Source organism: Amblyraja radiata, chromosome 26 (genome assembly GCF_010909765.2).
Source record: "Amblyraja radiata isolate CabotCenter1 chromosome 26, sAmbRad1.1.pri, whole genome shotgun sequence".
NCBI classification, from domain to species: domain Eukaryota; kingdom Metazoa; phylum Chordata; class Chondrichthyes; order Rajiformes; family Rajidae; genus Amblyraja; species Amblyraja radiata.
In genome coordinates this window covers 5,069,607-5,082,030 of record NC_045981.1, presented here as the reverse complement: position 1 = coordinate 5,082,030, position 12,424 = coordinate 5,069,607, and the positions used below count along the sequence as shown (strand labels likewise).

General features: G+C 41.6%; 1 protein-coding gene across 2 annotated transcripts in view; it reads left to right on the top strand.

Annotated features, from left to right (window-relative positions):
• Positions 1-12,424, top strand: part of dnah9 (dynein axonemal heavy chain 9) — a 325,024-nt gene that overhangs the window by 139,337 nt on the left and 173,263 nt on the right. For both annotated transcript variants that reach the window (XM_033044073.1, XM_033044072.1), the window contains exons 42-44: positions 9,898-10,059; positions 11,413-11,609; positions 11,700-11,862. In XM_033044073.1, coding sequence (XP_032899964.1) covers positions 9,898-10,059; positions 11,413-11,609; positions 11,700-11,862 — 522 coding nt within the window. The remainder of the gene's footprint in view (positions 1-9,897; positions 10,060-11,412; positions 11,610-11,699; positions 11,863-12,424) is intronic.

Below are 12,424 nucleotides of genomic sequence, written 5' to 3'. Positions count from 1 at the left end.
GTTCATGAATCTTTATATCCATCTGCCTCTGCCATTAGCTGCGCAATATAGCAACAGATGTAAACCTTTAACAGTGAGGCATGATTACCTTGCACGTTAGGACCTATATAAAATAACACAATTTGTTTGCTAAATATTTGGTTGGATGTCTTCTCTCCTGACAATGTATGAATCATATCATACAGAATGGACAGTATTTTCTACCAATTTATACTTCATTCATAATATTCACAAATATGTATTCATTGGTCACCTTTCCTTGTATAGAACATATCGTTCTTTCACGTACAAGATTTCCACAATAATAGCAATCATTTCAATAGACTCCAATGTTTCTTTCTCACACATTCCATGAGTGATCATTCCAAATGGTTTATACACAGATTCCAGGCCCTCAGCGTGCAATACAGGAGAACCATAAAGGGCCTGTCCCACTTACGCGTCCTTGGCACGCAAATTACGCGACCTTATGGTCGCGTTGAGGCGTATGGCCACGCGGGGCCGGCCCCACTGAGAAGGGCGGAGGGGTGTGTAGTTGTGCGCGACATCGCGCGGGGCTTCGCGCGCCAACGGCCTGTCGCGCAACTGACGGCCAAAGTGGGACAGGCCCAAGACCGTGGCGCGGCGCAACGTATCACCTCCAACAGCAGCAGTAGCAGACAAACGATCGCCGAGCTCGGCCTGGGGCTCACGGACGTTGCGGTCCGCATCCGCCCCCACTTCTACTCCCAGAGCAGGGCTGAAGAAGAGTCTCAACCCGAAACATCACCCATTCCTTCTCTCCTGAGATGCTGCCAGTTCTGCACAGTTACTCCAGCTTTGTGTCCATCTTCAAATGACGTCACGCGCTCCAGGCGGCTATGCGTACGCATGAAATTGCGCCCGACCTTCGCGGGACCACCGCGGCTCAACGCCACCACAAAGTCGTGTAATTTGCGTGCCAAGGACACGTAAGTGGGACAGGCCTTTAAAGTGCAGCTGCAACAAGTATACGTGCATCCCCGGGTACATAATCCTCGTCCTTTGGAATGTGACTGTCTGTCACATTCTGTTGTGGACAGCTGCTTACACTGGGCACAGCAATGTAATGTAAATAAAAGTAGTCATGTTTAGTATTTTATTGCATATTCTTTGCATGCAATGACAGCTTGAAGTCTGCGATTCATGGACATCACCAGTTGCTGGGTGGCTTCTCTGGTGATGCTCTGCCAGGCCTGTATTGCAGCCTTGTTTTGGGGGCTAGTCCCCTTCAGTTTTCTCTTCAGCATATAAAAGGCATGCCCATTTGGGTTCAGATCGGGTGATTGACTTGGCCACTCAAGAATTGACCATTTTTTGAGCTTTGAAAAATTCCTTTGTTGCTTTAGCAGTATGTTTGGGATCATTGTCTTGCTGTAGAATGAACCGCCGGCCAATAGGTTGCTCTGTTAAGTACTCCTTGGCAAACTGTAACCTGGCCATCCAGTTTTTGCGGTTGACCAGTGGTTTGCATCTCGCAGTGTAGCCTCTGTATTTCTGTTCCTGAAGTCTTCTGAGGACAGTGGTCAATGACAAATCTACACCTGACTCCTGAAGAGTGTTTCTGATCTGTCAGACAGAATTTGGATAAATACTTCAAATTATGAGTTGCTCTTTTGATTTTCAGATCTGTTCCTTCTAAGACACATAGAGAGCTTACATAATACTTTTACATTCTGTCTATATAATAGAGGGAAAGGCTGTAAATTCAGACTATTTTGTTCCAATATGAATCTGGAAATTTACCATTCAATATTACTACCATTAAACCAGAGATAAATTCTGACTAAATTCAAGTGATGATTAATGACAATGGCAGACCTTGTGGGCTGAAAGACTAATTAAAGCACAGCTTCGTTTTAACAGCAGAAGCATAAAATACGGGCATAAATCAAGATATCGTTTGAAATATTGGATGCAAAGGCACTGGACAACAACTTAAATTAAACAAGAATGAAGGGATCAACCTGGCAGAATTGGCAACGTGACAATTTCTTAAGAAATTGCTGAAAAGTGCAGACAGGTTGACAAGAAGAATTATGCTCTCTTGTTAGCTATAGGGACACTCTGTCTTGGAGCATTTGAAAGGAATGCTGAGGAAGTTTGCCAACTATCAAGGTCAAACACGGGAATCGTTTTCTATGGCAAATAGAATTGGGTCGCACATTATTCAGCAAAAGTTGAATGAACAGTTAATTTAATCGGCAGTAGGTATATTTATTATCAAATGGTGGCAAAATATGGAGATAAAATGCTTGAGAGTTTATGGGCTTTGTCTAATTATATTTTACGATTTATTTTAGTAACATTCAAGTCGAATTACCATTGCAACGGTACTTCCAGTTAATTCACATAACTGGCATATTGCATTTTTATTACCACTTGTTTTTGTTATTTTTCTAGGTGGAGTAAATAATAAGTGATTTAAATGATACTCCATTTTCCCTAACTATGGTTCTATGTTTCTAACACATTCTGTATTCTTTCAGTGGCATCTGATGGAAGGGTGTGTCGATCGAGCTGGTTTTGTGTCATTTGTAATTCCTTTCACACTTTACAGAAGAATGTAGGGCATTTAGATGTAGCAGGCAGCAGGTGCAGTGAAGTTTACTAAGGTGGTTCAAATGAAATAAACATTTTGGGGGGGGAATAGAGTATGACTGATAATTCAGACAGCCTGTTCATTGACTGTGCTGGTGCAACTGCTGTTTGTGAGGATATTGTCCTTCCATGTTTGGAAACATGAGAGGAAAATTATATTATAATACAATATGTTCTCTCCTTTTCAAAATGAAAAGAACTGAAAACAAAGTGAACTAGTCCAATAGTAAGGCACTGCAAACTTATGGGCAATAGAGGTAACAGGGCAGAACTGTAACAATGATTTGAGGTGGTAGTGATCACCAGTTTGTATTAGAGAACACCTTGCTGAATGTGTTCTATAGATCCTATATAGGTTCAGGAGCGACTTGATTAAGTCACCAATCTTCCAGTTTAAAGTCAAAGTTTTTTTGACACTCTTCTGAGAAAGTAGAGAAAAGAAATCTAGGAACTTATTGTTTGGTCTCATTCATAACCGACCAATAACTCTCAATTTATCCAGCATACAATACAGACTTATTTTTTGCACTCTTCAGTGCCGTCACTTAATGAATAGAGTAATTTCTGTAGAAATTCTCCTCATGCGTACCAGCATGTTTGAACATATTCAGATGCCTGCTATCTTTTCATAATTTAGTATAGTTTTAGTTCAGTCTAGTTTATTGTCACGTGTACCGAGGTACAGTGAAAAGCTTTTGTTGCGTGCTAACCAGTCAGCGGAAAGACAATACATGATTACGATCGAGCCATTCACAGTGTACATATACAAGATAGGGGAATAGTGTTTAGTGCAAGATAAAGCCAGTAAAGTCTGATCAAAGAAAGTTCGAGGTTCACCAATGGGGTAAATAGTAGTTGAGGTCTGCTCTCAAGTAGGACTGTTCAGTTGCCATAACGTCGGGGAAGAAACTTCCCCTGAATCTTGAAGGCGTGTGTTTTCACACTTCTGTACCTTTTGCCCGATGGGAGAGGGAAGACTCCCGCTGTATGGAATATTTGAAGAAACCAACAGATAAATGGGGACCTTTGAGGCACCAATGAGCGTCGTCTAACCTGAAATAAGATGTGTAGTACTTCAGGAATTAGATTGCATGGAATGCTTCCTGCTCGCTGAGGCAAAGACTATTTTTGCAACTCTGGGTATGAGCATGCATGCACTCAGACCTGTTTTGAGAAGAATTTTAGTTAGACTTCAGCAGAGTTAACAAGGTGTAACACTTGGGTACACAAAATTGCTGGAGGAACTCAGCGGGTGCAGCAGCATCTATGGAGCGAAGGAAATAGGCGACGTTTCGGGCCGAAACCCTTCTTCAGACTGGTTTCGGCCCGAAACGTCGCCTATTTCCTTCGCTCCATCGATGCTGCTGCACCCGCTGAGTTCCTCCAGCAATTTTGTGTACCTTCGATATTCCAGCATCTGCAGTTCCCTTTTGAACAAGGTGTAACACTTGCTGGAGTTAATCCTGGTCTTTAGTTGCAGGGACAGATAAATGCCACATGGATATTTGACTGAAAACAAATTGAGAGCAAGCACGCAGCACTTTGAAAAATCCAGGATTTTGAGCAAGGAATTTTATTTGGCAATTTTACAGCTCCATTGGATAATCTTTCTCATAGCTACATCCATTATTAAAAATATTTCAAACAGACACTCTGCAATATTAACTGTCACTTTATTTGTATAAAGGTTGCAAAACCTGTATGAACGTGCCATTGTTCACGCTTTAATCGAGACTGAAGCATTGCAATTCTGTTTTCCATTTGTTCTATTATCTCTCTATATCTTTTACCATTCTTCAATTCAGAGCCACAAATTTGAATTGCCTTCACGAAGATTTGTTCCTGGTCTATTGGTCTTGAATATAATGGTTTATAAATTGGATGTCAACCAGTGCATTAAATCTTCAGCTCCCAATCTGTCGGCAGAAACCTTGTAAATATTTCAAACAGGCATGGGGAGGAGGAAGGAGAGTGGTCAGAGGGAGAATATCAAACAATGCCAATGTCTGGAATAGGGAAATATGGAGCCTAGTTATTGTTTGAGTTGACCATTAAAAGATTGGTTTTCCAAGTGTCATCCACTATTGGTGATGGCAGCACACTATAAAATCAAACTTTGAAACACCAAGTCCATGTATAAAGAACAGGAACCACTCAAATTACTAGTGCAGGAAGGAACTGCAGATGCTGGTTTAAACCAAATATAAACAGAAAGTGCTGGAGTAACTCAGCGGGACAGGCAGCATCTCTGGAGAGCAGGAATCGTGATGTTTCGGGTCGGGTCTCGACCCGAAACGTCACCCATTCCTTCTCTCCGGAGATGCTGCCTGTCCCGCTGAGTTACTTCTAAACATAGAAACATAGAAAATAGGTGCAGGAGTAGGCCATTCGGCCCTTTGAGCCAGCACCGCCATTTAATATGATCATGGCTGATCATCCTAAATCAGTACCCCGTTCCTGCTTTCTCCCCATAACCATTGATTCCGTTAGCCCGAAGAGCTATATTTAACTATCTCTTGGCAGCATCCAGTGAATTGGCCTCCACTGCCTTCTGTGGCAGAGAATTCCACAGATTCACAACTCTCTGGGTGAAAAGGTTTTTTCTCATCTCAGTCCTAAATGGCCTACCCCTTATTCTGAAGTTACTCCAGCCCTTTGTGTCTGTACTCAAATTACCAGTGTTGCCTCTCATTGAGCTCCCAATCAACTTCCTGCCCCACACCTCTCTCACCCATATCCATCTCTGCTGCCCTCTTTAGAATGACCATCCCAGCCAGCATTCAATCCCTACTCCAGCGACCAGCGTTCACTCCCATCTGGAATTCTGCTGTCCTGCGTATGTGGAATTTGGATCTTCTTTGCCATCATCTTTTGCTGCCTGCGTTTGATTTGAATGGCGTAACATCAGCTGATTTATTGGGAGAATAGGTTTAGTTTGTTTTTCATTCTGTTATCTTCTGGGTTAATATAAAACGGACATATTCATTGACTCTTTTGCAAATGTTTTGAATTGAGTTGAAATGGTGCACCATTTCAGAATGCATATTGGGTACAGCTCTTTCTGCTGCAAGATTTCAGTCAGCTGAATGCAATCCAACTTCTTAAAACAGTTTGCCTTTGTAAACAAGAAGCAACAAATGGAGTTCAGCATTCAATTGATTAGAACATGGGAATTTGGGATAATAAGGAGACAGGAACTGCTGCTAGTCCTTCTCTATTAGGCCCATCTAATGCCCCTGTCCCACTTAGGAAACCTGAACGGAAACCTCTGGAGACTTTGTGCCCCACCCAAGGTTTCCGTGCGGTTCCTTGAGGTTCCCGGAGGTTTTTGTCAGTCTCCCTACCTGCTTCCACTACCTGCAACCTCCGGCAACCACCTGCGAACTCTGGGAACCATGGGTGGGGCGCAAAGTCTCCAGAAGTTTCTGTTCAGGTTTCCTAAGTGGGACAGGGGCATTATTTTTACTTGCTACTAATTGGCTCAACTTACTTATAAATTATTCAGCAATCATATAGTCCCTGACAACAATGTGAAAGATGAAACTGCCATCTTATCCACCGCGCCCAGGGAAACTCCCGTTTCCCTTTCCCATGTCTTTCAGTCTGAAGAAGGGTCTCGACCCGCAAACGTCACCCATTCCTTCTCTCCAGAGAGGCTGCCTGCCTGTCCCGCTGAGTTACTCCAGCATTTTGTGTCTGTCTTCATGCACAGGTGAACGTTGGTTTTGTTCTGTAGACATTTAAAAATTATTCATTAAATGCTGGGACCATCACATTCAACTCATATTTATCCTTACTGTGAGTAGACAAGTCTTCCAACCCAATAGACACGATGAGTGAATATGTCCAGCAGTTAGCTGTGTCCAAATGGAAGATCAAGTTTCATTTTCGGCAGATCCAGTCTCCTGCCAGGTTAGTCTGGATGGCAGAAGACGACCCTCGTTGAAGTCAGAGTAATTACCCTACTTTCCAATCATTAGAATTCCAATTGAATAATGGTTTTATAATAATTATTCCACTACCAACAACTACAATGTTTTATTCACCTGCCAATAAAATAAATGTTATCATCTTAACACTGCTCAATTTATAGTTCCCTTTGAGATACAGAAACAATGAATGAGTTTGAAAGAAGACCCACAATCATATGTAAACTTAAGTTTTTAGTTTAGCAGGGAAACGGGCCTTCCAGTCCACCAAGTCCGCACCGACCAGCGATCCCCACACTTTAATACTACCCAACACACACTCAGGACAAGTTACATTCATACCAAGTCAATGGTCCTACACACCTGTACGTCTTTAGAGTGTGGAAGGAAACCGAAGATCTCGGAGAAAACCCACGCAGGTCACGGGGAGAACGTACATGCTCCGTACAGACAGCACCTGCAGTCAGGATCGAACCCGAGTCTCTGATGCTGTAAGGCAGCAACTCTACCACTGTGCCACTATGCCCCCCCCCCCCCCCTCCCTTAACTTAAATTAAAACACTTTGCATAAATGAGACTAAAAATGTCAGGACAAAATCCAGGAAAAAAACATTGCTGTCGGGGTGATTGGATGGAGATGTTGATGAATATGAACTTTATATATTTTGATTACATAACTGTATGCTTTGTACAGAGGTCAGCTAGTGAGAGACCAGTAAGGGTTGCTCCTATTTCTACCACAATTGTACATGCCCTATTTTTGTTTTCACGCAGCAGCTAATTGGAATAGCAGAACATAAATAATCGTCAATCTGTTCCACTGCAAGTAAAACATCACAATTTCACTCAGTTTTTAATAGATTTGATATGACACCATAGTGGTTGGAGACAATGAGATGTATGCTCCACAGACGCACTGCCTTTCTCTTACATTGCCATGTTTTAATCGTCTAATAGCATTGGAGAGAAATTATTTTTCCAGAAATTAGCCAGCTTGTCTTTTTAATAGAGTCATAATTTCTTGGCAATTACTTATTGTTCTTTTTTTGTGTTTGTTGTGTGATCCTCCTTCTAGTCCTTGGGAACTATGCTGGAACTTAGCAGTCTTTTAAATGTAAATGCCAGGGACTCATAGATCAGTATACATGAAATAGAAGCAAGCAATTTAACCCCTTATACCTACTCATGAGAATATAACACACACTTGGATTGTTTTCTCTTGAGTTTCAGAGGTTGAAGAAAGACCTGATTAAGGTATATAGAATTATGAGAGGCATAGATAGGGTAGGCAGAACCTTTTCCCCAGGGTGGAAATGTCATAGACCAGAGGCATAGCTTCATGGTCAGTGGTAACGTTTAAAGGAAATGTGTGGGTCAAGCTTTGTACACAGAGAGTGGTGGGTGCCTGGAACACACTGGTGGTGGTGGAGACAGATATGATAGGGGCATTTAAGAGGCTTTTAGATAGGCACATGGATATGCAAGGAATGGGGGGGATATGGATCAAGTTATTAGTTTAACTCAACATCATGCTCAGCACAGGGATTGTGGGCTGAAGGGACTGTGGCTGTTCTATGTTTTACATTATTGTGCAGGAGTTCTGCCTTCAGGTGTCTGTGGAGTTGTTTCTTTCCCCTTAAATGAATATTTTCTTTTCCCCCAGTCTTGTATCTAATGAAAAGAGAAAGAAAATGCTGGGAGTAACTGAGTGGGTCAGGCAGCATCTTCAGTCTGAAGAAGGGTCTTGACCCAAAACATCACCTGGTCCTTCTCTCCAGAGATGTTGCCTGACCTGTTGAGTTACTTCAGCATGTTCTGTCGATCTTCGGTGTAAACCAGCACCTGCAGTTCCGTCCTACACATCTGCATGCTGTAGTTCCGTCCTACACATCTGCATGCTGCAGTTCCGTCCTACACATCTTCATGCTGCAGTTCCTTCCTACACAATTCATTTGTATTCTACTTGTTTGGTGACATTTTGGCAGCTGTAAGAGTATCATTTGTTACTTCTAAGATAGAGATTAAAAACTGAGTAACTCAGCGGTTCCTGGGCACCCACATCTCAGGTGGTCAACTAATACGAAATCCCTGGTAAAGAAGGGACAACAACAGCTTTACGTCCTAAGATCACTCAGGAAAGTCAACTTGCCACAACAGCTGCTGGTGTCATTCTACCGTTGCTCCACAGAGAGTGTCCTGACACATGGCATCCTGGTGTGGTACGGCAACAGTTCTGCGGCTGACAAGAAGGCTCTGCAGAGAGTCATCAACACAGCCCAGAAGATCACCGACACACACCTGCCTGCCCTGGAAGAGATCTATAGCTCTCGTTGCCTGCGGTAGGCATCGCACATCCTGAAGGACTCATCTCATCCCACACATCATTTGTTTGCCCTTCTGCCCTCAGGAAAGCGTTACAGGTCCATTAAATCACACACCATAAGATTAACAAACAGTTTCTACCCTGAGGCCATCACCACTCTGCACTGAATACACACCCCCCCATAGCTAATATTTATTACTGCTATAACACTATAACATGAAATATTACACATTCTGACTTGACAACGTTTTTCTTGCCGTTTTTGCTGTTTTCATTGCCGTTATTTATTCATCCGATACGTGGAGCTCCGCTCGGGCAGAGCGCCTGAAATTTCGTTGTATGTATTTACAATGACAATACAATTATTATTATTATTATTATTATTTTTAACAACTCAATGGAGTAACACATTTGTTATTTCTACTTATACTATATATTGTTCTGATTATGCTCAAAAATATTTTCATTTAAGGTTGTAAAAATAATTGTCCTGGAGTCTGTATTTCTTCTACACGTGGCCCCATTGACTTCCTGGCCACAGCTCTTTCTCTTCACTTTGGAAATTTACATGGTTTCATCTTCCAAAGCAATAGATTGTTTAATGACTTAGGTAATAGAGCTTCCGATCATCTGAGTTCAACACTTCTCCTGGAAGTACAAAATTAACCCTTTGGACATCTGTGTTTAATATTTGAAGCATGAATGATACTGTATGAAATTTGAACAAAGGAGATATGTGTTTTGAAGTGTGGCTCCCTCCAGCTCTCTACCCACTCTAACTATTGCGCATTTTAACAATGTTACTCCAAGTTATGACATGATTTTAATGAGGATTGTGAATGGCAATTAAAGCTATAATTTTGATCAGTTACAGAATCCCATTTATCTTGATCCATAAAAGTACCATATTAGTTAGGTCAGTTTTAAGCCTTTGCGATTATCAACGGCAAGGTATAATTGTGCATCTTGTTATCTTTCAGCGTACCACTGGTGTCTCTAATGTAATGTTTACATGTGCTTCTACAGGGCGCTCTCTTCAGTACACCTGACTGCCTGAAAACTCCTCAAGATCTGGTCAAGCTATACCTGCATGAGTCTAATCGTGTCTACAGGGATAAGATGATGGGTGAAAAAGACTTCAACATCTTTGATAATATCCAGGCAGAATTAGTGAAGAAGTTCTTTGATGTATGTGTACTGCTTCAGGGTCAGAAAAATAAATGTGTTAATGAGGGCATGTCAATCATTCAAGAAATTCCCTTTAAACTATTTACTCGTGGAAGTCATGGGAAATTGATCTGTTTAAATATGTCCTAGTTTGCCTTGTTTATCAAACTACAACAGAGCAGAAATCAGGGCTCCCCCTCCCACAGCACGCCTTCCATGTTCAGAGCATGCATAGTCAAACCAGAACACTCATAGACTGTGCACAGCACCAGTAGTTATACAGAGCACTAATAGTCTACACAGAGCACTAATAGTCTATACAGAGTACTAATAGTCTATACAGAGCACTAATAGTCTACACAGAGCACCAATAGTCTATACAGAGTACTAATAGTCTACACAGAGCACTAATAGTCTACACAGAGCACTAATAGTCTATACAGAGCACTAATAGTCTACACAGAGCACGAGTATATACAGAGCACTAATAGTCTACACAGAGCACTAATAGTCTATACAGAGTACTAATAGTCTATACAGAGCACTAATAGTCTATACAGAGCACCAATAGTCTATACAGAGCATTAATAGTCTATACAGAGCACTAATAGTCTATACAGAGCACTAATAGTCTATACAGAGCACTAATAGTCTATACAGTGCACTAATAGTCTACACAGAGCACTAATAGTCTATACAGAGCACTAATAGTCTATACAGAGCACTAATAGTCTATACAGAGCACTAATAGTCTACACAGAGCACTAATAGTTGACAGAGCACTATTAGTCTACACAGAGCACTAGTGGTCTATTCAGAGCACCAGTAGTCTATACAGAGCACCAGTAGTCTATACAGAGCAATAATAGTCTACACAGAGCACTAATAGTCTGTACAGAGCACTATTACTCTATACAGGACACCAGTAGACGGGAGGATAACTATTAGCAATTAATTCTGCAGAACAGTTTGTGAATCCCATGTGCACAAATAGCATGGATACTACAACTTGTTTGAAACAAAATTCAGAAACTTATCTCTGTACTGAGCTGAGATTTGGATTTTTTTTCCACATGGAATTACATATATTGTTGCTGGACTACTTTTAATTCTTATGGAAAAGCAAAAGTCTGCAATACAGATTTGGACATGAATGTAAAAAACTCTAGGCCTATCATAAGGTAGACATCTGGTTAGATATTACCAGCGGGTAAAAATGAGTGAAGCCTATTGATGTGACTTGTGTGGCCGGTGATGCAGGTGTGATTAAGTTATTTATCTCAATTAACAATACTGCTCAAGTCTCTTAACAACCCAAACTGACAAAGTCCAAACTACTTGGTAAGAAATGACCTGTGGCATTTGTTCCCCTAGGACATAGAGGAGACCATGGAGCAGGTGAAAATTATGAACATGTACTGCCACTTTTCCAGTGGGGTTGGAGAGCCCAAGTACATGCCAGTGCAGAGCTGGGATTCCTTAAACAAACTCCTGATGGAAACGCTGGACAGTTACAATGAAGTAAACGCTGCAATGAGCTTGGTTCTTTTTGAGGACGCCATGTGTCACATGTAAGAATGCACATATTGTTCTCATTGGCCTCAACAATGCAAAGTAAATGTAAACAGTGACACTTTATTTTACTCTTTTGTTTGTCCCAGCTGCCGAATTAACCGGATTTTGGAGTTTCCCAGAGGAAACGCACTGCTTGTTGGAGTTGGGGGGAGTGGTAAACAGAGCCTCACAAGGCTTGCGGCCTACATCAGTTCTTTAGAAGTCTTCCAGTTAACTTTAAGGAAAGGCTATGGCATCCCCGATTTGAAGGTAAGATGGAACTGGGAGCATCTTACTCCTGGCATCACAAGTATCACTAACATGAGAATGCAGACTGAAATAATTCATCCAGCCATTCTGTGCACATTTCCTCTGTTATACTGGTCGAGACCTGAAACGTTGCTTATCAATGTTCTCCAGAGATGCTGCCTGACCTGCTGAGTTACTCCAGCACTTTGTATCAATCTGGTGTGGTTGACAGGTTTGGAAACATGTTTAGTTTATTGTCACTTGTTCCGAGGTACAGTGAAAATCTTTTGTTGCATGCTATCCAGTCAGGGGAAAGACAATACATATTTACAATCGAGTCATTTACAGCATACAGATGCATGATAAGGGATCATAGCTAAAGTAAGAATAGAGATTTAAAATTGTGGAGCGATTGTAAAGTGTGGTTGTAGATTTGCTTCTGTGGCTGGCACGCAAATAGTCGCCCGGGTTGGGCGCCATCTTGGAAACATGGTGCCATCTTGGAAAGATTAAGATTTGTTCACAGTCATTGGCAATGGTGTTGCAGGAACGTACTTTTAATCTTAATGAGAGTTGTATGGTA